Below are 26168 nucleotides of genomic sequence, written 5' to 3' on the forward strand. Positions count from 1 at the left end.
GATTGGACCCCTAGCCTGGGAACCTCCATATGCCACAAGTGTGGCCCTAGAAAATACAAAAAAAAAAAAAAAAAGATAGAGTGCTTGTGAGAGATGCAAGCAGGCAGGCAAGGAGGCTCTTCCCCAAGGATTAGGTGGGCTACATTCTTATAATCCAAGGGGAGTGGGGTTGGGAAAAGACCCTCTTCTCTTTCGTTGAGCAGTAGCTCCTCCTTGGTATCCGGGTAAGGGAGTATTTGACCCTATAAGGTCAAAAGGCTCTGGAGTCTGAGGGTGTGTCCCATCCTCCTTCTCCTCTGGGATGAGATGTGCTGTTTGGAGGTGGGCAGCCATCTGGGGCCCCTGGTGTCTGGACTCAATGAGGTTCAGGTTCTTCATGCCTCTAGGCAGGAGCAAGTGATAGGCAAGAAATAGAGTTATTAAGATAGGACGCTTGTGAGAGATGCAAGCGGGCCGGCAAGGAGGCTCTGCTTGACGTGTATGTTTGGCTATTTGTGTTTCCTCTTCTCTAAATGGTTTGCTTTTTTTTCTTATCTGAGATCTATAAATTATGGATACTAATAGTTTTCTGGTTATGTTCCTTGCAGAGAGCACCACTGTTTTCTTGTGGGTTTTAAGTCTTATTCAGTACTAATTCCTATTCTTTTTTCCTCTATGGAAGATTTTAGAACATTCCTTTTTATTCCTGATGTTCTGTTTCCTAATTTTACTGCTAAACATAAAGGGCTCAATGTATTATTTTAAGTAATTTTTCATGAAGCTAAGTGTATAATGCTTCAAAAAACTGAATCACAGCAGACATACCTAATGCAGAAAATAACACCCCAACTCTGATACTGTCAACAGTTTGCGCCTGCTTCCCCCCTACATTAACATTTATCAAACACTTTAAGTATTATATACAATTTGCTTCTTTTACTCAGCAATTTGTGACATGTTTCTGTCAGTACTTCTTTTAACTGCTGCAGATAATACATTTAACAGACCTGCTGGTTAGTTATTATTAATCAACATTTGGTTGTTTCCAAGTTAAAAAAAAAATGTTTTAACAAAAACTGTTAAGTTCATCTCTTTGTTCAGGACAAATTTCTAGAAGTGGAAGTTCTGGGTCCAAACCAAGAATATGTTGAATCTTTTTTTTTTTTTTTTTCGCTTTTTAGGGCCTCACTTGTGGCATATAGAGGTTCCCAGGCTAGGGGTCTAATCGGAGCTACAGCTGCTGGCCTACACCACAGCCACAGCAACGCTAGATCCGAGCCACATCTGCGACTTACACCACAGCTCACGGCAACACCAGATCCTTAACCCACTAAGCCAAGGCCAGGGATTGAACCTGCAACCTCAAAGTTCCTAGTCTGGATTCGTTTCCACTGTGCCACAATGGGAACTCTGAAGAGTATGTTGAATCTTACTTGATGTTGCTAACTTACACTCTAAAAAGGTTGTACGAATTTATAAGGCAGAAAATGCTATTTTTTTCTAGATATATAATCATGTAAATCTTTGCTAAACATTTTTAAAGGTCTCAGATCTACCCTTTTAACCACTGAAAAGGCTGTCTCAAACCTGCCTCCTTACTGCATCCAAGGACTATCCTCGAATTCGAAACTTAGATTCCCTGGTGTGAATGAACAGAATTTTTCTCAGATGTGTGATACACATAGAATAATTCATAGTCCCTCTTTTCTTCTAATTTTAATAACTGAGTTCTAGCTCTTCTGTGTAAAATCTATTTCTCACCCTTGGACCCATCTGTCTAGCCCCTATCTCTACAGGCCCTGGTTTCAACTCATGCCGCCAGGGGACTCTCCCACTCTGGGTTGTCTTGGTAGATAGTAGATATTCTACTCTAGGCAGGTGCTGGTAACCTATTCCTGGCTCTTGATGGGCATTCAGACAGAGCAAGAAATGTTTCACAAAGGGTATCTGATACATGTCTTGTTTAGATGAATGGCAAATAAAAGCAAACTGCTTTGAAATAGTTATCCATAGGTCCAAAGTCAACAACAACAAAAAAATACATTTTGGGGAGAGGGAGAGGGTGTGAAATAGGTCAGAAAACACTTTCACATTAATTGTTCTTTTCATATACTTCAAATTTGTACTTAATGCCTTTCTCTTCCTGGACATCAGAAGGAACTCCTGAACATCTATAAAGGAAAAAGATGTATAATTAAATATTAATGCAAATATACTATACATACAAATAGGAAGAAAAATTTCAAACTCTATAGAAAGTCAGAAAATGAAAAGAATTATTCCTTCTTTTCTTCTCATTCCTAATTTTTCTCCCCCAAACTAACCACTGTTAACAGTTTCTTTTATCTTTCCCCTCTATCAGTCAGTATGAAATTTAACACCTTTTTGCAAGTCTTACACTTGGTATTGAATTTCTTGTGTGAGCAAAGAAAAAATATAACCATTAGCCATTAGAGTGGAACTGAAGTTATGTGTGGTGCCTGGAGATCCTTTTCTTTTTTTAATTTAAAATTTTTTTAGTAGAGTATAGTTGGTTTACAATGTTGTGCCAATTTCTGCTGTAGAGCAAAGTGACCCAGTCATATATACATATACATTCCCTTTATCATCTTCCATCATAATCTATCCTGAGACTGGATATAGTTCCCTGTGCTATACAGGAGGACCTCATTGCCCATCCATTCTAAACGTAATAGTCTGCACCTACTAACCAAACTCCCAGCCCAAACCACTCACTCCCCTCTCCTCCTTGGCAACCACAAGTCTGTTCTCTATGTCTGTGAGTTGGTTTCTGTTTTGTAGATCGGCTCTTTTGTGCCTTATTTTAGATTCTGCATATGTGATATCATATGGTATTTGCCTTTCTCTTTCTGACTTATTTCACTGAGTATGATGAGCTCTAGTTGCATCCATGTTGCTACAAAGGGCATTATCTCATTCTGTTTTTATGGCTGAATAGTATTCCAATCTGTGTGTGTGTGTATAATATGACATCTTCATCCATTCATCTGTTGAGGCACATTCAGGTTGTTTCCATGTCTTGGCTACTGTGTATAGTGCTGCTATGAACATGTGGGTGCATGTGTCTTTTTGAATTATAGTTTTGTCCAGATATATGCCCAGGAGTGGGAATACCAGATCATATAGTAGTTCTATATTTAGTTTTATGAGGAACCTCCATACTGTTTTACATAGTGTTTGTACCAATTTATATTCCCACCAACAGTGTAGGAGGGTTTCCTTTTCCTCACACCCTCTCCAGCATTTGCTATTCGTAGACTTATTAATGATGGTCACTCTGACTGGTGTGAGGCGGTACTTCACTGTAGTTTTTTTTTTTTTTAATATTTTTTTATTTTAGGGCGGTGCCCATGGCATATGGAGGTTCCCAGGCTAGGGGTCGAATTGGAGCCACAGCCACAACATCAGATCAGAGCTGCATCTGTGACCCACATCACAGCTCATGGCAATGGAGGATCCTTAGCCCACTGAGCGAGGCCAGATATCAAACCTACAACCTCATGGTTCCTAGTTGGATTAGTTTCCGCTGCACCATGATTGGAACTCCTCACTGTAGTTTTGATGTACATTTCTCTAATAAGTAGTGTGCAAGGTGATTCTTGATTTCTGTTTAATCACTGGATAACACACTGCTCTAATTCCCTCCTGTGTAGTTTATTGCAAATTCTCGGTGCAAATCACTGTTTATCTGATCTTCTTTGATGCTCACTTAGGTCTGTGCTCCCTCCAGCTTCTAAGTCAAAACCCAGACACACACATACCCAGAAGTGGGTTTGCTGGATCATACAGTAATTCTATTTTTAGTGTTTTGAGGAACCATCATCCTGTTTTACAAAGTGGCTGCACCATTCTGCATTCCTACCAACAGAGTACAAGAGTGCCAGTTTTTCTACATCCTCATTAACTCTTCTCTCTTGTTTTGTGAAGTCAAGCTCTTGAAGCGATATCTGCACTTCAATGTTCACTGAAGTCTTATTCACAATAGCCAAGATATGGAAGCAACAGTGACAGATGAAGGGATAAAGAAAATGTATACTCATCCAATGGAATATTATTCAGCATTCAAAAAAAAAGGAAATCCTGCCATATGCAACAACGTGGATGAACTTGGAGGACATTATGTTAAGTGGATATGTCTGTCACAGAGGGACAAATATTGCATGTTTCTATTTATATGAGAAATCTACAGTGGTCCAACTCATAGAAATAGACTGTAGAGGAAAGGTCACAGGGGTTGGGGAAAGGAGGAAACAGGGGGTAGCTATTCAAAGGGTATATAAAGTTTCGGTGACATAGGATGAGTGTCTGGACGCACTGAGGTTCAGGTTCCTCATGCCTCCGCAGAAGGAATTCAGCGAGAGATAAAGTGCTAGAGATCTGGTGTGTAACACTGTGCCTATGTTAACTATACTACAACGTACACTTAAACATTTGTTGACTCAGGTACCACAATAAAAAATTGTGGTACATGAGATCTCATGTAGATCTCAATTGTGGTCTCATGTAGATCTCAATTGTGGTCTCATGTACCACAATAAAAAATTATTTTTCACTGGAAAAACAACAACAACAACAAAAACTGAACAAGCAAAACCCTCTTCCACCACCAAAACCAACACCCAGGTCTTCCACTGCAGGTTGTTCTGACTACTCCCATCTACAACCCTAATCTGGGAACATTTCCAGAGCATGGTGCCAGCTGTATCCAGTACGCTGGGGGTGGCGGGGGGGCAGGGAACACTTGGTTTAATCAGGTTTGTGTTTGACTCTGGCTCTGCTCTGTGCTTAGCTATTAATACAAAGTCTTCATCCTTACAAAGAGTTTGTGCCTGATAATATACTAAGTGTTCTACAAATGTTATCCATTAAAATTATGAGTTTTTTTTCTCCTCTATTTTCAAACTCTTTGTAAGAAGAGATAACAAAGGGCAAAATTTAAATCTCTTATGATATCCAGCACAGTGCTGAATAATAATAAGTATTAACCTTTTGTTGAGTAATTAGAGATTATGCCATTCTGATAAGAAATATCAATAGAGACCTGAAATAACAATAGCGTAATAATGTATAAGAAAAAGAAAAAGGTGAATAATTAATATTTCAGAGGAAGAAGCCATGTTTCTATTTACTAACAATTTCCTAAGCTGTTTCTGTTCTGCTGTTTTAGTAGCAGTACAGACCTTTCTTTTAAAGAAATGATTTTACTAGGCCAACTTGAAATCACAATTTTAGTTTGTTGAGATGAATCACCAAAAGCAACATTTATATTTGTGTGTATGTAAAATTATCAAGAATATCAAGTATCAACCAAAATCACTTCTAAAACCATAAATAATAATGACTTAGAAATAACTCTATTATTGGCTGAATATGGTCACTAGCCATGGTATTCATGTTAATCTCTGTGAAACTAAAGTTTGATTCTGCTTAAGATTAATTTTACTTTTGGAGTTCCCGTCGTGGCTTAGTGGTTAACGAATCCGACTAGGGACCATGAGGTTGCAGGTTCCAACCCTGGCCTTGCTCAGTGGGTTAAGGATCCGGTGTTGCTGTGAGCTGTGGTGTAGGTCGCAGACATGGCTCGGATCTGGCATTGCTGTGCCTGTGGTAGAGGCTGGAGGCTGCAGCTCGGATTCGATCCTTAGCCTGGGAACTTCCATATGCCGCAGATGTGGCCCTAAAAATAAAAAAATAAAAAAAGATTAATTTTATTTTCTACAATATTCACATGTTCAGTCTGTTTTAATAATGATTATAGCTACCTCAGAATCACAGTTTCATTCTTTCCTGAAGAACAAACGAAGAGTCACCTACCTTTCATCCTAAGTTTAAGTCTAACAGGATTTGAAAATACCACCTACTTGGGAGTTCCCGTCGTGGCGCAGTGGTTAACGAATCCGACTAGGAACCATGAGGTTGCGGGTTCGGTCCCTGCCCTTGCTCAGTGGGTTAACCATCCGGCGTTGCCGTGAGCTGTGGTGTAGGTTGCAGATGCAGCTCAGATCCCGCGTTGCTGTGGCTCTGGGCTGGGCCAGTGGCTACAGCTCTGATTGGACCCCTAGCCTGGGAACCTCCATATGCCGCGGGAGCGGCCCAAGAAATAGCAAAAAAAGACAAAAAAAAAAAAAGAAAGAAAATACCACCCACTTGTATGAACCACCCAGGTAGAGACTCCCCTCTAGAATCTTTAAGCATCATGGACACAAATAAATGTGAAAAATCATAAGATTCCAACTGACAAAGGATCATGAGAACAATGCAGAGATGATCAGATGGAAGGTCTAAAAAAGAGGCAGAGAGAGTTCTCGAAACAGTTTATCTAATAAGAACCAAAACATAACTCAAACAAAATGACCCTACAGGAAGCACAGGCTCAGGAGGAGAGGGATATACAAGTAACAAGGACACACGTGCCAGGACCCTGCTGAACAGTCAGGAAATAATGGGAACGGAAGAGGAAGCATCAGCCCATCTGAAACCTGTTTGCAGCCGTCCACTGGTGAGGAGCATCTGTCCCAGCTCTGGAGCCAACTACTTCCTTAAAGGCCTTGTCTGGTCTTTAATCCTCTTTGACTCCATGGTCACAGGGAAGGTTGCTAACTTGAAGGAGAAGCCTATTTGGGGCTCGTTAAGTGGGAAAACTATTGGTATAAAATATTTTGCCTGGTGGGTTTGGTTGGAGCCTAGTGTGAAATAGTCTGAGATAGAAAGCGTTCTTCCAGGCAGGATGAATGAGGGCAGAGCCTCAGAGGACAGGCTGGCATGGTGCTGTCAAAAAAACAATTGCACAGACAATCACCCACTGGGAAAAAAGGGAGAATCAAAGTAAAACCATCTTGCTTTTCTAATACTCTCTTTCTAGACTCTTACCACTTGTGGCTTCATCTACATTTTAATTTAGTTTCTTCTTGCTTCACAGTAGTCCTCTTTCATCTTTATTTCATTATACTAGGGCTTTTATTACCAGGAAGTGTGGTGTGAATAAAAGATAATGTGTTGGAAGTGAAACCTACGTAACCACAAGAAGCCCAGGGATAGGGATAATGGGCATCTAAACCAAGCGGGCAGCTGCGGGGAAAGAACAAAGGGGAGCAAACAATGGTTCAAGTTCATTTCTGGACAGCAGGGAGGCAATTCTAAGTTGCTCAATGTACACAGATTTGGAAAGAAAGCTCCGGAACTGAACAATGTTACAGACTTCCAGGGACAAAATATATTTTCTTTGCCCCAGAAGTTCCCTTTTTCTCTCTTTCACGAAAGACTGATCTACTTCAGGTCTCCCCTTCTTCCTTAGGAGGCTTCCCTCCACCCCATGTTACAGAGGCTCTCAGTATGTCAGTACGAGCTTGGAAGGACAGATGAACATCGCATGCTGCTGTGGAAGAAGAGACTTTCTGTTTTCTTCCATAGCCTTGTTTAGAATGTCCATCTTGGAGCATTTTCCTTGCATTTTTGTTTGGCATGGCAACTTCCTATCTCGGTCTACTCACCATGAAAAATTTCCAGGACACTTAAAGCATTAATACCAGTCCTTTATAAACTCTGCCAAAACACAGAAGAGGAGAGAATACTTGCCAGTTCATTCTGTGAGGTTAGCACCATCCTGATACTAAAACTAGATGAAGACACTGCAGAAAAACACTACAGACTGATACCTTATGACCATAATGTAAAAATCCTCAACAAAATATAAGCAAACTTAATTCAGCAACAAAGAAAAAGTATTATACACTACTAGCAAGGGAGATTTATGCCCAAAAGGCAAGACTGGTTTAACAGAAAAATCACGTAATGTACCATATTTAACAAGATGTAAGACTCCTTCAAGATAAAAACACTCAACTAATTAGAAATAGAGGAGCTCTTCCTTGATGTGATAGAGGGCATGTACAAAAACACTACAGCTAACATCATATTTCATGGATGCTGTCCCTCTAAGGCTAAGAATAAGACGAGGATGTCTGCTCTTGCCATTCTATTCAGCATTGTACTGGAGGTTTTAGCCAGGACAGTTCAGCCAGAAAAAGAAATAAAAAACATCCAGGTTAGAAAGGAAGAAGCGAAACTATCTCTATTTGCAAATGATATATAGAAAAATCCAAAGGGATCCATTAACGATTAGAATAAATGAGTTTATTGGCAAGGTTGTAGGATATAAGACAATTTAGAATTGCATCAAAAAGGACAAAATACTGACGAATTTAACAATGAAGTACAAGATTTGTATACTGAAAGCTAAGAAACTGCTAAAATAAATTCAGGAAGACCTAAATAAGGTGAAAGACATCAAATGTCCATAGTTCAGCAGACTTAACCTTGCTCTGATAGCCATGCTCTCCATACAGATGCAATACAATCTCTATCAAAATCTGAGCTTGCCTTTTGGCAGAAAGTGACAAGGTGATCATAAAATCATATGGAAATGCAAGGAACAGTGAGTGGTCAAAACGACAAAGCTGGAGGACTTGTACTTCCTGATCACAACAGTTATTACACAACAAGAGCAATCAAGACAGTATGGTACTGGCATAAAGATACACGTGTAGGGAGTTCCCGTCATGGCTCAGCAGTAACGAACCGGACTAGTATCCATGAGGATGAGGGTTCCATCCCTGGCCTTGCTCAATAGGTTAAGGATCCAGTGTTGCCTTGAACTGCCGTGTAGGTTGAAAGTGTGGCTCAGATCGCAAGTTGCTGTGGCTGTGGTACAGGCAGGCAGCTACAGCTCTGATTTGGCCCCTAGCCTGGGAATTTCCATATGCCACAGGTGTGGCCCTAAAAAGATGGAAAAAAAAAAAAGATACACATGTAAATGAGTGGAATAGAACTGAATGTCCAGAAATAAACCCTCATATTTATGGCCAACTGATTTTCAACAAGGGTGCCAAGACAATTCAATGGGGGAAAAGAATAGGCTTTTCAACAAACAATGCTAAGACAATTGGAGAGCTGGTTACAAAAGAAGGAACTTGGACTTCTTCCTTACACAGTATATAAATTAATTCTAATGGATCATAGACTTCAGAGTTAAGACTATAAAACTCTTAGAAGAAAACAGAGGAATAAATACCTGTGAACTTGGATTAGGTAATGGATTTCTTTGCTGTAGAGCAGAAATTGGCACAACATAGTAAATCAACTATACTTTAATAAAAAAAAAAAAAAAAAATCATACCGGAGTTCCTGTCGTGGCGCAGTGGTTAACGAATCCGACTAGGAACCATGAGGTTGAGGGTTCGATCCCTGCCCTTGCTCAGTGGGTTAACAATCCAGCGTTGCCGTGAGCTGTGGTGTAGGTTGCAGACGCGGCTCGGATCCCGCGTTGCTGTGGCCCTGGCGTAGGCCAGTGGCTACAGTTCCGATTGGACCCCTAGCCTGGGAACCTCCATATGCCGTGGGAGCAGCCCAAAGAAAATAGCAAAAAGACAAAAAAAAAAAAAAAAAATCATACCCACAATGAGACACCATCTCATACCCACTAGGATGGTTCTAACCAAAAAGGCAGAGAAAATCAAGTGTGGCAAGGATATGGAGAATTCAGAACCTTCATACATTGCTGGTGGAAATGTAAAAAGGGACAGTCACATTATCAAAAGTTTAGCAATTCTTCAAAATATTAAACACAGAGTCACCATATGACCCAGTAATTCTTCCAGATTATACCCAAGAGGAATGAAAATACACATCCACACAAAAACTTGTGCATGAATGTTCACAACAGCATTATATTAACCAAAAAGTGGAAACAAACCAGATTTCTACTAATTAGTGAATGGATGAATAAAATACAGTATATCTGGAGCTCCTGCTGTGGCACAGTGGGTTAAGAACCTAAGTGCAGTAGCTCGAGTCGCTGCAGAGGCATGGGTTTGATCCTTGACCCAGCACAGTGAGTTAAAGCATCCGGTGTTGCAACAGCTGCCCTGTAGGTCACAGTTGCAGCTCGGATTCATTCCTTGGCCTGGGAACTTCCATATGCTGCAGGTGAGGCCATTTAAAAAAAAGGAGTGGAGTTCATGTCGTGGCTCAACGGAAACAAATCCGACTAGGAACCATGAGGTTTGGGTTCGATCCCTGGCCTTGCTCAGTGGGTTAAGGATCCGGCATTGCCGTGAGCTGTGGTGTAGGTCGCAGATGCGGCTCGGATCTGGCGTTGCTGTGGCTCTGGCGCAGGCCGGCAGCTGCAGTTCCAATTTGACCTCTAGCCTGGGAACCTCCATATGCTGCGGGTGTGGCCCTAAAAAAAAAGCAAAAAAAAATGAGTATATCTGCTATATAATAGACTGCCTTTTGCCATGCAACATGGATGACCTTGAAAACAGGATGTTAAATGAAAGAAGGCAATTCCAAGAAAGACCTCAGATTATATGATTCTGTTATGAAACATCTGGAATAGGCTTATCTATAGAGATAGAAAATAGATTAGTGGTTCCTAGAGCTAGGAGGGGAGGGGAACAGAATTACTGCTAATGTGTACCGGGGTTCTTTTGAGTGGTGAAAATGATGTGAACTTAAGCTTATGGTCATAGTTGCACAACTCTGAATATATGAAAACCACTGAATTACAAAAGAGTAAATGTTGTGATGTATGAATCATTTCTTAGATGTTAATTTTTTTATTTTCTAAGAGTCAAAGCGCCAAAACTGTATTCGTTTGAAGTTATCAAGGATCCTGGCGGGTCATAGCTTTGGAAAGAGGTATGCTGGAGAGCGATAGGGTTTGGACAGGTATCTAGTATGAAGCTGGTTCATAGAGCAATTTATTCTTTTTGTTAGTAGTAAAAGAGAGGTAAGAAATGAGGGCTAGCAGAGATCAATAGTCACATAATGTGAGAATCAGAAATCAAACAGTACGACAGAAAGTAAGGTGGGACAAAAAAAGAGCCACTTTTTAAATAATATGTGAAATCACTAAGTGAGGTTTTTCTAAATAGTCACCTTTGGAAACTCTAAGCAAAAGCCTATACTTTAGCTGTTTAGAGACTTTTTAATGTTCTTAGAATTTTCAGTTTTCTTTAGAGCTAGTTAAGAGCCCAGGAAAATCAGTCACACTTCATTTGATTCAAGATCATTACCTATTACTCTATAAAGAAATATACTATTATTTTAAGCTTGGCCATCTATTTATTCAGACTTGACTCTGAATTTTTTTTTTTCTTTTTGCCATTTTCTTGGGCTGCTCCCTCGGCATATGGAGGTTCCCAGGCTAGGGGTCTCATTGGAGCTGTAGCCGCCAGCCTATGCCACAGCCACAGCCACGCCAGATCTGAGCCACGTCCGTAACCTACACCACAGCTCATGGCAATGCTGGATCCTTAACCCACTGAGCAAGGCCAGGGATCGAACCCACAACCTCATGGTTCCTAGTCAGATTCATTAACCACTGAGCCACGACGGGAACTCCCGACTCTGAATGTTTCTTTAGGAGGTATTTCCAAAATCCAACTTGTGCTCAAGGAATATTGACTGTTTTCATCTGAGAATATTTGAAAGAATGTATTAAGAGCTAGTCGAAAGGGTTGATATAATTAATTTGATCTGTTACCCTCCAAAGCCAACAGCAGAAAAGTGCTTTTAAACTAAAATGTTTTCAGTATCAGACAGTTTCATTCCAAAATCACAACTACATGGTAAAGCAGGTGTACCTTCTTCTTCCACCTCCACCACTAACCAAGTCCCTTCATCTTTCACTTGAACTACTGTTGATGGTCTCCTGCCTCGCTCTTGCCCCTTCTAGCTCATCACCCGTAAACAGTATCACCCTCTATTCAGAACCGTCTAAACCTGCACTTGGTCTGATCCCTTTCAGCCTTCCCCTTGCTCACAGTGACCACGGTGGCTTTCATGCCAGGCTTGTTCCTGCTCGCAGGTCTCTGCACTAGCTAGTTCTGGTTTCCAGCTCTTTGCCTGGTTGGCTTCTTGCCATTTAGATCTCAACGTCGATGACACTTTTCAGAGAGGACTTCTCACTACACAGAATCTACTACAGAAGGATACTTAATTCCCCACACAGCACCTCTCTGGATGTTTATCTGCTATTTGCTATCCTCTTCTTCCATGAAGAATGTCAATTCCTAGAGAGCAGTGATGTCATCTGTTTTGGTAAACACTGTATCCCCAGTGCCTAAGGCAATGTCTGATGCTGAATCAGCAGAGATCTCATAGAATGAACTAATGACTACTCTCTGGTAATAATTCCAAGTCTGTTCAAGCAGATATCCAAAAATTCCTATTATTTGTCTATATAACATATTACTACTTTGAATTCAATCTGAAGAGACATTCTCTTTTCTAGAATTAAGCAGGAAATCCAAAGGTGCTTCAGACTAATAACATTTTACTTACTCTGAGAGAAGTTTATATTTTTCCAAGTCAATTTCTGGGAAAAATGTGTCACTTTCAAATTCTTTCATGATCCTTGTCACAAAAAGTCTAATATGGCCTGGCTTGTTCATGGCTTCCTTTGAAATAGAACAAAAAGCATCAATTTTCTTATTTGTTTCAAAAGACACAGAAACTCTAATATTTTTGTTTGAATTACAGTCAAGTTTATACTAGGTATTAAAGACATGCCACAAAACTTGATACCTCCAAAGCATGCTATTTCATTACCCTCTCCTTCAGTTTGGGGCCCTGCAAAAGTATGACTTAATTGAGAATGGTACAAATCATTAACAATAATTACAAAGGTAGAGTTCACTTGTGGCACAGAGGGTTAAGGACCTGGCGTTGTCAGTGAAGGGGCCTGGGTCACTGCTGTGGCAGGGGTTCAACCCCTGACCCAGGATCTTCCAAATGCTGTGATCACGGCCAAAATAAAAACAAAACCCAAAAACTACAAGGGTGAGTGCATACATATACTGGCCTCTAATTTGCTTACATGAACTCCTTTTTTTCATTTAAGCATTCAATTCTGTCTTTTTTCTTTGGCTTTTCTTTCAGAATTAAGATTTAAAAACCTCACATTATCTAGTTACCCTTCACAGAAAAATTTACATATGAGTGTATGGTTAAAACAGTGTAATTTCATGTGATGCTGACTACTGAAAATCCCAAAGGCATATTTCGGAAATTTACATAAAACTTAATAATACTTCAATTTCTCAGCAGATGGTTATAATGCTAGTAAGTAATTTATTCTGTCTCCTGTTTCTAATGATTGCATTTGGCCTTACTTTTTTTTTGTCTTTTTAGGGCAGCACCTGAGGCATATGGAGGTTCCCAGGCTACAGGTCGAATCCGAGATGTAGCCGCTGGCCTACGCCATGGCCATGGCAACTCGGGATCTTAGTTGCGTCTGCAACTTATACTACAGCTCATGGCAAGGCCAGATCCTTAACCCACTGAGCGAGGCCAGGGATTGAATCCCTTTGCTCATGGATACTAGTCGAGTTCGTTACCACTGAGCCATGACGGGAACTCCTTTACTAATTCTTACTGTACAAAAAATTAGAAAAATTGAAGGGACTAATCCCAGCAGCATTTGAAGGTCTGTATCAAAGTTAACGACACATGGCACACCTTTTCTGTAAAGGAACAGATGGTAAGTATTTTAGGGTTTGTGGGCCATATGGTGTCTGACCTTTGTGGGCAAAAGCAACCAAAGACAACACTAAACCAATGGGCAGGGCTGTATTCCAAAGAAACATTATTTATAAAACAGGCAAATTGGCCCAAGTGTTCTACAAGCCACTGTGATGTGAGGTAGGTGGATAATGCAAAATTAATCACTTAGGAATCCTACTTCTTTCTTTCTTTTGTTTTGTTTTTTGGCCACGTGAATGGCATGCATAAGTTCCTGGGCCAGGGACTGAACCTGCACCATAGCAGTGACAAGGCTGAATCCTTAACTGCTAGGGTACCAGGGAACTCCCCTATTTCTTTATTATTTACATACATATAGATATATCAAATGATATAAATTTATTTAAATGCCTCTACTGGTTAAAGAATACATTTTCAGGAGTTCCCGTCGTGGCACAGTGGTTAACGAATCCGACTAGGAACCATGAGGTTGCGGGTTCGGTCCCTGCCCTTGCTCAGTGGGTTAACGATCCGGCGTTGCCGTGAGCTGTGGTGTAGGTTGCAGACGCGGCTCGGATCCCGCGTTGCTGTGGCTCTGGCGTAGGCTGGTGGCTACAGCTCCGATTCAACCCCTAGCCTGGGAACCTCCATATGCCGCGGGAGCGGCCCAAGAAATAGCAACAACAACAACAAAAGACAAAAAAAAAAAAAAAAAAAAAAAAAAAAAAAAAAAAAAAAAAAAAAAAGAATACATTTTCAAGTCACTATGGTATTGAATCATTCAAAAATGTGATCTGCATTGAGCAAAATAACTTGTTTTCTTAGAAATTCATACTTGGCTGAAAAGATCAAAGGAAAATGTCCATTTTTCCCCATTACAAATAGATGGAATAGAATAGAAAGATGGACTAGAATATTTGGAATAGAATATAAAAGGTTGTAGAAACAGGAAGCAAAGAAACAGAATTTATAATCCCATCTAGGATCCTGACATATCTCTTCTTTCTATGATAATTTCAGTGTTCATATGTTACTACAAGCCATCAAAAGGTAGGGGCTAATTTTTTTTCTCCCCATAAATGTTAATCTTTCACTAGTGTTATAAAAGAGGTATAAAATTTTATTTATTATCCATGGAGTTCCCATGTGGCTCAGCAGGTTAAGGACCTGAGGTAGTCTCCAAGAGGATACAGGCATCGCTCAGAGGGTTAAGGATCTGGCATAGCTGCAAGCTGGGGTGTAGGTCACAGATGCAGTTGGAATCCGGTATTGCTGTGGTTGTGCCATAGGCCTACAGCTGCAGCTCCAATTTGAGCCCTAGCCCAGGAACTTTCATATGCTACAGGTATGGCTGTAACAAGAAAAACAAAAAAGTTCTATTTATTTTACTTAAAATTTTTTAAAGCTGAAGTCATCTGGTACCAAGAAAAAGGAATATTTTCTATTTAACATAGTTTCTTCCCTTATGATAGGAAATTATATAACACTTTTCCTATATTTCACTTTACATGAAAATTGTTGAGGGAATGTTTTTTGCTTTTAACAGGTTTATATATATCTAGTCAGTATATATCAACTGAGAGCCACAGCCTGTTCTTAGTAGGAGACATATTTATCCTTGAAGAAAAGGGATAACTCAGTGTATCTAGGGCACGTCCAAGGAGGAGAAAACGATGCAGTGCAGGTACGATTCTCAGAATATTTTTAAAATTGGACACATAAACTATTTTGAATTGAAAGTAGATTGGTCCAGACTTAAAAACTTACTTCTACATTTTCATTTAGTTTGTATGATAGTATCAAAGAGCAAATAATTCAAATGGATAGTATGTCTAACTTACAATAGAAATAATATGCTTCCTTTGCTCATGGCTTAATTTTTTAAAAGTTCAGGAGTTCCCGTCGTGGCGCAGTGGTTAACGAATCCGACTAGGAACCATGAGGTTGCGGGTTCGGTCCCTGCCCTTGCTCAGTGGGTTAACCATCCGGCGTTGCCGTGAGCTGTGGTGTAGGTTGCAGACGCGGCTCGGATCCCGCGTTGCTGTGGCTCTGGCGTAGGCTGGTGGCTACAGCTCCGATTCAACCCCTGGCCTGGGAACCTCCATATGCCACGGGAGCGGCCCAAGAAATAGCAACAACAAAAGACAAAAAGACAAAACAACAACAACAACAACAACAACAACAGAAAGTTCAAATGGCAGGGAAACTGAAAAAAGAGGGTAGCCTATTTCTTTACCTTTACTTACCTTATAAACTGAACTGCCTCCCACTATCCAAACCATGTCCACTTTATTTTTTAATTCTGGCTGCTCAGTAAGTTTTAAGGCATCATCCAGACTTTTGGCAAGAAAATGAGCTCCCTGTGGAGGTTCCCTGAGAATAAAAGAGAATTCCATATAATTTCTATAAAACTCATTTATACTAGTCAAGTAATTTGTTTAGGAAGCAGTCATTATAAAATGAAAATCATAAATATGAAACCTTTCAATAAAAAGCACTTAACAACAGTATGGCCCATGACCAATAATTCAACCCACACTTGTACATATAGGTCCACAATGAATCAAAAACAAAACCACTTGAGATAGTGTATGATATTTGCGGAAAATAACTAGAATACTTCTTGTATATTTCATTGTATATAGTATTTACTTCAAAAGTAGAAAATAGTGAAGAAATATTAAACTCTAGTTAGTGAGATGTATTGTGACGTATTTAGGGAAAAATATAATAATGGCTGCAATTTGAAATGCATAAAATGAGTAAGACTGATGGTTGGATGGATGATAAAACAAGTATAGTCAAATGGTAATATTTGTGTAGAATCTACATGGTGGGTATACAGGTGTTTGCTGTAAAGTTCTTTCCATAGATTTGAAAGTTTTCATGATAAAATGTTGGTAAAAGAGTGATGTGTTTGAATGACTGTAGTTTGCAATGATATTCAAACTGTTAATATGTGGTTGCCTTTGGGATATGGGGTAAGGACTGTTATGTTTCAAACAATATAGAAATAGATGAAATATTAAAAAATGAGCATGTTATCACTTTTGTAATTAACCCCAAAGGGGAAAAAGTCAATTTCACTGACTGACTCAATCTCTCCCAACCTCTTAAACTGTCTGGTGAGGGTTTGCAATTCCCTTTATAAATAAACATGCAGAATTGGCCTTTAGAATAATTAAGACAGAGAACAGGAATTACAATGCAATGTTAAGTTTTTAGTCTGATACTTTAATAATATGATTGCCTGAACTAGTAGTTATATCAATGATTAATTAAGAGCTAATGAGGACTATTCATTCTTTTTGCTGCCTTCTCCTTCACCTCTTTGATATATATTTCACTTACTTCACTCTGTCATCTCTCAAGGAGTTAAGATAGCCCAAATATATTTTCACTCAAGGCTGGAAAAAGACATGGAGACCAAAGTCAAGTTAAATGAGCCAAGGGATACCCTAAGGTATCAGGGTAGCTGCAGTGACTAGGTTGGACTGGGCTGGACCAGGTTGTTTGAGGGAAGAACGGAATCCGGAAGAAATAGATTTGAAATTGGGGAGAGTCTAGTTAATGAACACAGTCTAGAATGACTGAAGGAGTCAAGATGGTTTTAGGAACTGAAAATGCTGAAGTTAGGATTGCTGACGGAGATAGGAGACAATAGAAAATGGTGATTTAGGAACTGACATATGAGGAAAACTGGAAGCGGGCATCCTGGAAGTTGGCGGGTTACACAAAATGATTTAGAAGATGGTATTAGTGGTTGGTGTGGACTTTGGAGAAAGGGGGCAATCATTTTGTGAAGACAGTGGAACAACGGCTTGAGAATGGGCCAAGGGATTAAAGTAAAGAGTACTTCTTTGCTCTTTTGTAGTGAGTCCGAAAAGGAAAAAAACAGGTTAAAGATTTGTTTCAGATTTTAGGTATAACAAGGACTTGGAGGAAATGCTTCATCAAAATGTCGCTATTTAGTGGTTTAGAAATGTTTCACAAGAAACATCAGACCCTCAACAGAGAGAAAATAAGCCAAAAATTGAACCAGTGTTTATCATCCTCTTCACAGCACAGAAAAAAAAAAAAAAGAGTAGAATAAAATGCTGGGGGTGGGGAAAGGGATTGATTTTAAAAGTAGGGGATTTTTTTTTTTTTTTTTGCTTCAAGATTGAGAGAATGCAGGAAAAAGTGATAGGTTAAGGTGAAAATAAGATCATGAACCTGCTCATTGTGATCTCATTAATACTAATATTCTCTATATGCTATAAAATAAGGTAATGTTGCTAAAGTAGCAAAGATTGGAGGGTTAGAACCTGACAGTTGCAGGGTAACTTCTGTGCCCCGGAAACTTATGTAAAATTTTAATTAACCCTCAAAATTACCCTAAAAAGTTTTCATTATTTATCCCATTTCACAGATAAGGAAATTGAGGTTCAGCAAGGCTTAAAGTTAATACAGCCCAAAGCCACAAAGTTAACAAGTGCCAGAGCAGGTATGAGAAACCAGGCTGGTGAGTCTTTGCTACCAAGTATGTGAGTGGTGGGGAGAGAACCGGAGTTTCAGGAAGAGGAGAAAGCTTTAATCACTGTGGAGAATAATATAGCAAGACCATAAAAAAAATATTATACCATGAAACGTTAGCTAACTTTCATGGACTGAAGACCATTTACAACGTCTTGTATCATGCAGGCAATTTTGGATTTTCTTTTTTTTTTTTTTGTCTTTTGTCTTTTTTTGTTGTTGTTGTTGTTGTTGTTGTTGCTATTTCTTGGGCCGCTCCCGTGGCATATGGAGGTTCCCAGGCTAGGGGTTGAATCAGAGCTGTAGCTGCTGGCCTACACCAGAGCCACAGCAACGTGGGATCCGAGCCGCGTCTGTGACCTACACCACAGCTCATGGCAACGCCGGATCCTTAACCCACTGAGCAAGGGCAGGGACCGAACCCACAACCTCATGGTTCCTAGTCGGATTCGTTAACCACTGCGCCACGACGGGAACTCCAATTTTGGATTTTCTAAAGAGGCTGTCAGAGTTACAGCATTGCAGTAAAACTTCTTTGATTTTTGAGTGCCAAGACTTTAAAAAACCTCTGTATTGAGATATAAATTACAGACCATACAATTCACCCTATTAATGTATACAATTAGCAATTTTTAAAATTATAATCATAGAGTTATACAATCATCACTATCTACTTTTAGAACATTCCTATCACCCCCTAAAGAAGCCCTGAACCTTTTATCAGCCATTCCCACTCCCAGGCAACCAATAATCTACTTTCTGTCTCTATAGATTTGCCTACTCTGGACATTTCATTTCGTATAAATGGAATCATGTGGCCTTCTATGTGTCGCTTTTTTTACTCAGTGTACGGTTTTCAAAGTTCATTCATGTTGTTAACATATATCAGTATTTCATTCCTTTTACTGTGGAATAATATTCCATTGCATTGATATAGCACATTTTGTTTATCCATTCATCAGATGATAGATATTTGGGATGTTTCTTCTCTTTGGCTATTATGAACAAATGATGTTATGAACACTTCTGTTTAAGTTTTTGTGTAATCATGTTTTCATTTCTCTTGGTACATTTCAAGGAGTGGAACTGTTGGGTCACATGATCACTATTATGTTTCATGTTTAATAAAATGCCTATTTTCTAAATGTGGCTGCATATTTCTTTAAAAGCCAAAATCTGATTATCTAGAAAGCTTTGGAAAAGCATTTTTTCCTATACCTTATTAAGGAAATCATTACCCCAAATGACTAGTATGTAGCAGCAAATTTGGGGGTTACCTGGAAGAATCAGTTTCTTTTTACATTGAGGATGGTGGTGAAAAACTAAGTATCTTTAAAAGCTTACATGAGCAATAGTGTAAATACATAGGCAAAAATCTCTCCCTTTGGGTTTTTGTTTTTTTTTTTTTTTTTGTCTTTTTAGGGCTGCACATGTGGCATGTGGAGGTTCCCAGGCTAGGGATCAAATAGGAGCAACAGCTGCCGGCCTACAACCACAGCTACAGCCAACCAGGGATCTTCAACCTACACCACAGCTCTTGGCAATGCCAGATCCTTAACCCACTGAGTGAGGCCAGGGCTCAAACCTGTGTCTTCATGGATGCTGGTTGGGTTCATTAACCACTGAGCCATGATGGGAACTTCCGCAAATCTCTCCCTTTGTATTCAGGACCTGATGACAGTCCTGATTTGGCAGTGCCCAGAGCACAGAAGGTGTTCGGGATATGTGTGGAACTGACCAGTAAATAGGGAGGCAGAAGGAAGGGCAAAAAAATAAACTCTAAATTTTTTCCCCTGATATCCCTATTTCCTTAGTGTGCTTGCTAATAAAGATTTCATGTTTTCTATATTAAAAAGAAAACCCAGACACGTGAAATGTACCAACAAATGTTTTATATATATAAGAAACAACTAAATCAAATTACATATACCACAGGTGATCATAAAGAAGGAATTAGACCCATCATTTGAGGAGGTATGCTGGCTCAACTGAACATCTCCCCCACTGAGATTCCTTTATGTTTTATGTTGATTTTAGCTCAAGCTAGCCATAAATAAACTTGAGTAGTATTCAAGAATATGTTATTAAAGAGTCTCTGGGAATGGCAATACAGTCTGTGAATTTGGATTCTACCAAGTAAAGAGATAATCAGAATATCCTAGCAACCAAGAGAAAGAGAACAGCATGAAGATGGGGGCAGATGGCAAGATGCACATCATACTCCCCATCACCCCATCGACGCAAATATTCTGGGGTACTATTTTCCGGGTATTTAACCTATACCATTCTAGGAGAGATGTGGGCGAAAAACCTATGTAAGCCTGAGTCTGTTAAGGCTACAGCTGTGTAGTGTTTTTTCCCTTCCACGGTTTGATGGTCTTGGATGTATTCACTTGGCTACGCTATAGTAAGTACTCAGCTATTTAGGCACTAACCTAGGTGTTGTTGTGAAGGTATGTGGTAGATGTGTTTAAAGTTGCTAATTAAATGACTTTAATCTAGGTGGACCTAATTCAAGGAATTGAAAGGCCTTAGGACCAGACTGAGGCTCTCCCCTGTGGCACAGTGGGTTAAGGAACTGGCAGTCACTGCAGTGGCTTGAGTCATTGCTATGGGGTGGGTTTGATCCCCTGGCCTGGGAACTTCCACAAGCCCTGGGGGAGGTCCCCAAAAAAAGAACAGATGTGAGGCTCCCTATATTACCTAGTGGACAGCAGCTTCGGCACCTGCTAGAGGGTTCCAGCCTACTCTTCCTGATGGCCAGTCCTACAGATAATTGGACTTGCCTAGCCAGCCCCTACAATTGTGTAATTCCCCACAATCAAATTCTTTTATCTATCTATCTATCCATCCATCCATCCATCCATCCATCCATCTATCTTCTACTAATTCTCCTGCTCTGGTTGAGCCCGATACACCTGGGAAAGGAATGCTATGACCATTGTTATTAGGCAAGCAGTGCCCCAGGATACTGCATTCCTTTTCGGTTACATTATTAGTTTAAGAAAGAATAATTACCATGCCAATCCCAAACTTCCCCTTAAGGCATAATTCAAGTGACCCCACCCCCACCCTCAAAATCCCTTGAGACTCAGGAAGTTATTTTAGTGGGCTAAGACCAATGTAAACAACAACAAAAAGAAACAAAATAGAAATCAGGATGCTTCATCTGTGCAGGATATGACACGGAAGCTTCAGTGAAGGTCAAAGCACTGTAGCTGCCCTGATCAACAGTCTCAAAATTATTACCTAAACCCACCACTCCCCACTTCGCATCTTGCCAAGTCCCCAGGGCATTTCCAGGCACCTGGAACTATCTCTTTCAACATTAGACTGGCAGACAGGAAAATTCCTAGCACAGGCCAACTGGAGACACTTCCTAGAATCCCTAGGAAATGCTTCCATTTCAAAACTTTGAAATTTTTTTTTTTTTTTTTGGCTGTGTCTGCAGCATGTGTAAATTCCTGGGCCAGGGATGGAACCTGGCGCCACAGCAGTGACCCTGTGTAGTAACAACACCAGATATGCCAATACGCCACAAGAGAACTCCAACACTTTGAAATTTTTAACCTTCAGACACTTGGTAAACTAAGTACAAAATACTACTTGAGTGTTGTGGTAAACTAGAAGTAACAGGGCAAGGATTATGACCAGTTTTTAGCCCATCCTAAAATTTACATCTTATTGTATTAAGGGCTAGGTCCAGAGAGGGGATAACTGCTTAATTTTGGCAAATTCCAAAACGTGTATTTTGATTTTATGTGAAACTAGGGAAAAGTTATTAGATTATATAATTGATATTTAATTCTACTGAATAATAGTTCAAGGAAATTTGCAAATCTGTTATCATAGATTTAATGTAACTTGTCAAGGTGATGAAATCGATCACTTAAGTAACAGAATAACTTGCCCTCATGCGGCATAAATAACTGCATGTTCATTTTCTGTAATCACCGTTATGATAGTAAGCAGCTTCATCCATAGTTACATTCATACTGTTTTATTTTGTCATGTACTGACCTCTACCATAAGAAATGGAACATGATTTTCTTGTGGTGAATTTATGTTATAGTACTTACTTGAGTTCTCTACTGAGAACTATATTAATTCTGTCCTTTAAAGGTCGATTCTTCTCCGGAATGGAGAACCAGGTCTTCCTACCCATAATCACCAAATTCTGTTTGCCTATAAAATCACATGGAAAGAATAAATATATTTTGGGAGAATATGTATATATATATTCATATATATACATATGCACAAATATGACTGTCATAGTGACACCTAGTGGATCTGCTTTAAAAAATTAAAATTTAAAACAGCTTTACCAAAATTTACTATTTGTCATCCATTATCTAAGAACAGTACTCGCTTTATATCCAACTTATACTCAATATACTTTTAATCAACTGTAATCATGTAGACTATTATAAAAGCAAAAGTTCTGGGTCAAAAGTACTCAAATTGAAGTTCTGGGTCAAAAGTACTCATCTACCAAGCAAATCAAATTTATCTCTTGTGCCTTACCTCCCTTGTTTATAAAATGGAGATAACAGTAGTCCTACTTCTAGAGTTGTGGGATTGAAGACTTAGAACAATGCTCAGCATCCAATATGGACTGTGAGTAACTATTTGATGTCAGAGTATTATTCATATTTGCATATTTTGTGGATTTACATTGTCATACTTTTAAAAAGACAGCTGCCTAATATTCCATGTAATTAGCTGAAAACATTATCAATCGTGCCTCTATGCTTCTCTTTAACATATAAAGCTTCTACAAAAACTTTACACATGGAGCTTCCATTTTTGTTTAATTACCTAGGAGAAAAAACCTTGGGAGTCAAATATTTGGGTCAGAGGACACACACATATTTCTATGACTCTTGATATGTTCTGACAGGCTAGAGGTCCAATCGGAGCTGTACCCACCGGCCTACGCCTGAGCCACAGCAACGCGGATCTGAGCCGTGTCTGCGACCCATGACCCACACCTCAGCTCACGGCAACGCCAGATCCTTAACCCAATGAGCAAAGCCAGGGATCGAACCGGCAACCTCATGGTTCCTAGTCGGATTCGTTAACCACTGTGCCACGACGGGAACTCCCCTGACAGACTTTCAAAGGGAGTGAATTTAACTATTTTCTTGGAGAATCATCATTAGTTTGATTTTATTATAAACACTAACATTTACAAACTAAAAGTAGTAAGACCAAACACTTTTCATATTCACTACTCTTATAAATATTACCTCCAAATGTTGGAAAAAATTTTCTTCCTCCAAAAATAATGCAAAAAACCCCCTATAATTTACCTTATACAGTATGTACTATATTTTAAAGGACAGAGCTTTGTGTGTTCAATAAGGAGATATCAACTGTTCAAAATAATGGAGCTAATAGGTGAGGAATTCTGATGAGGAAAATGGAACAGTCCTGCCCTAACAACTAAGGTAGAGATGATGAGTGAAGGACAGAGGGGGACATTAAAAAAAAAAAAGCCAAGGCATCTGTGGTACCCTTTCATTCATTCATCCAAGAAATAGTATATATACTGAAAACCAGCAAACAGGCCAGGCATGGGATACTATTCCTATTACCAGACCATAGTTAGGATTCTTGAGTGGTTCATGTCAATTCTTTAGCTTCAAGCTCTTGCTATTGTGTCTCCATAAAGTGGCCCAAGGACCACATCCAACCTTTCCCAACCTTTATCTGCTCTGTTAAAGATATGCTGCATCTGCTTTTTTCTGACTTACTGTTTCCCTGTTTGTTATTCCTCCTCCAAAGAACAAACATACATGCCTCTTGGGTTTTATGGTTTTTTTTTACTTTTTTTTTAGGTTTTTATTTTTTCATTATAGTTGATTTACATTGTTCTGTCAATTTCTGCTGTACAGCAAAATGACAGTCATACATACATACATATATATATAGATTCTTTTTCTCACATTATTCTCCATCATGTTCTATCTCAAGTCACTAGATATAGTTCCCGGTGCTATACAGCAGGGTCTCATGTTTATCCACTTGAAATGCAACAGTCTGCATCTACTAACCCCTAAACTCCCAGGCCATCCCACTCCCCAACCCCCTTTGGCAACCACAAGTCTATTCTCCAAGTCCATGAGTTTGTTTCTTTTCTGTAGAAGGGCTCATTTGTGCCGTGTATTAAATTCCAGATAAAAGTAATATCTTATGGCATTTGTCTCTCTCTTTCTGACTCACTTCACTTGGGTTTTATTTATTTATTTATTTATTTATTTTTGTTTTGTAGGGCCGCACCCCCAGCATATGGAAGTTCCCAGGCTAGGAATCAAATCAGAGATACAGCTGCCAGCCACAGCCACAGCCACTCAGGATCCGAGCCACGTCTGTGACCTACACCACAGCTCATGGCAACACCAGATCCTTAACCCACTGAGTGAGGCCAGGGATCGAACGTGCTTCCTCATGAATACTAGTCAGATTCGTTTTCACTGCGTCACAACTGGAACTCCCTCACTTGGGTTTTAATCGGTCCTCTCCCTCATGTCTACATTCTTTTCCTTGGTTATCCTCTTCTCTCCAGTGACTCAGTTCATCTAGTTCCTGTGCCTGAAATTATCCTGGGTATCCTACAAGCACTTCAAAAACTGTTATCATTACAGCTCCAGACTATTCGCCACTCCTTTATTCTCCATGTTACTTAGACCTTCTGAGAGTTCATCCTTGATGCCTTCCTTTAATTTTTTGATCACCAAACCGAGAATCTTGTAACCACTTTTTTGACTTTTACCCTTTTGCCATTCAGACACTATCATCTCTTCCAGCAGCTATTTCAAAGGCCTCTTTTAATCTCCTTTGCAAGCGCTAACCTCCAGAGACGCTTCTACCTAACTGCCTATTCTGCCCAATACCTCAATTGTATGTGCGCTCACAAAAAATTTCAAAGAAATTTCTTCCAAACAGTGAAACGTTTGATGACTCCTGGGAACTGCATACACCATTTATGATAGGGCAAAAGGTCCCAGACTAACATGAAAAACTTTTCACTTAAGTAACATTTGCACCGGTAAGCTTCCTCAGGCAAGACCCTTCGCGAACTTGAATCCTTAAAAAATCTCACATTACCTTCTACTGAAGAGGTTGTGGTCATTCTTTGGAAATATTTGTATTCGTTCCTACAAGTTAGAGAAACATATATAGAGTTACTCCGAACGTGATTCCTTGGGCTTAAGCTCTAACGCACTGACAAACGGTGCGCTGGGGAGAATCTCCAGGACTCGGACTTTGCTCAGGGGTAGGACGCAAGGGAAAAGGCCTTTCGGGACAGCAGGAGCGAGACCGAAATTAATAACTTGCCGCCAGGCTCTTGACGCGTTAGGAAGCCCAAATCTACTTCCTGCCAGCGCAGGTCACGAAACCCCCCATCTTCTCCGAGAGTCGGCCGGGCCTGGCGGGGCCCAGTTGCCCCAATCTGCCAGCGCCAGTTCCGATCCCACACGCTCGATCCACCCCCAGCCCCGCAGGTACCTGAGCGGGGGCCAGGGCAGGTCCCCGTTCTTGCCAATGCCCATGTTCTGGGACACAGCAACGATGCAGTTTAGCGGACGAACCATGTCGGCGGCTGTAAACACTTTCGAGACAACTGGCTACACCAACACCGGGATTCCCCCAAAGCTTGGCGCGAAATTTCGCTCACCCCGCCCCCCCCACTCCTATTTGTGCAGGAGAGACCCCGCCCTCACCACGCCCCCTATCCCGGCGCACCGCAGGGTCGCGACGTGCTCGCGCCCGCAGACACCCGGGAACTGCGGCCGCGGGCTCGCGCTCCTAGCTCGGCCTGGGCCTGCCCCCCGGCTGACACTCCCTGACCTACGATGTCGCGCCGGAAGCCGACCTCTGGCGGCGCTGCAGCTGCCAGCTCAGCCCCTGCAAGACAAGCAGTTTTGAGCAGATTCTTCCAGTCTACGGGAAGCCTGAAATCCACCTCCGCCCCTACGGGTGCAGCCGAGACGGTGACCCCTGACTCTGACTCCGCAGCACCCCTAGCGGCCACTCTCCCGCCTCAGTTGCCGTCACACGTGGTGGGTTCGGTCCGGGGTGGGGCGGGGCCGGAGGGAAGCGAGGGGCGGGGGGACCAGATG

General features: G+C 40.5%; 2 protein-coding genes across 5 annotated transcripts in view; one reads left to right on the forward strand and one right to left on the reverse strand.

Moving 5' to 3' along the window:
- DHFR (dihydrofolate reductase) lies at positions 894-26064 on the reverse strand. 4 transcript variants are annotated; one of them, XM_021079627.1, is made up of 6 exons: positions 25922-26064; positions 25153-25202; positions 22119-22224; positions 15771-15897; positions 12346-12461; positions 894-2150 (listed from the first exon to the last, which is right to left on the reverse strand). In XM_021079627.1, exons 2-6 carry the CDS (start codon positions 25175-25177, stop codon positions 2072-2074), a joined length of 453 nt encoding a protein of 150 aa, XP_020935286.1. In that variant the 5' UTR covers positions 25178-25202; positions 25922-26064; the 3' UTR covers positions 894-2071.
- The window catches only part of MSH3 (mutS homolog 3), a 200456-nt gene continuing 200168 nt past the window's right edge, over positions 25881-26168 (forward strand). The window contains 1 exon segment of the mRNA XM_021084495.1: positions 25881-26108. Within this exon segment, the coding sequence (XP_020940154.1) occupies positions 25902-26108 (207 nt within the window). The 5' untranslated portion in view covers positions 25881-25901.

Source organism: Sus scrofa, chromosome 2 (assembly GCF_000003025.6).
Source record: "Sus scrofa isolate TJ Tabasco breed Duroc chromosome 2, Sscrofa11.1, whole genome shotgun sequence".
NCBI classification, from domain to species: domain Eukaryota; kingdom Metazoa; phylum Chordata; class Mammalia; order Artiodactyla; family Suidae; genus Sus; species Sus scrofa.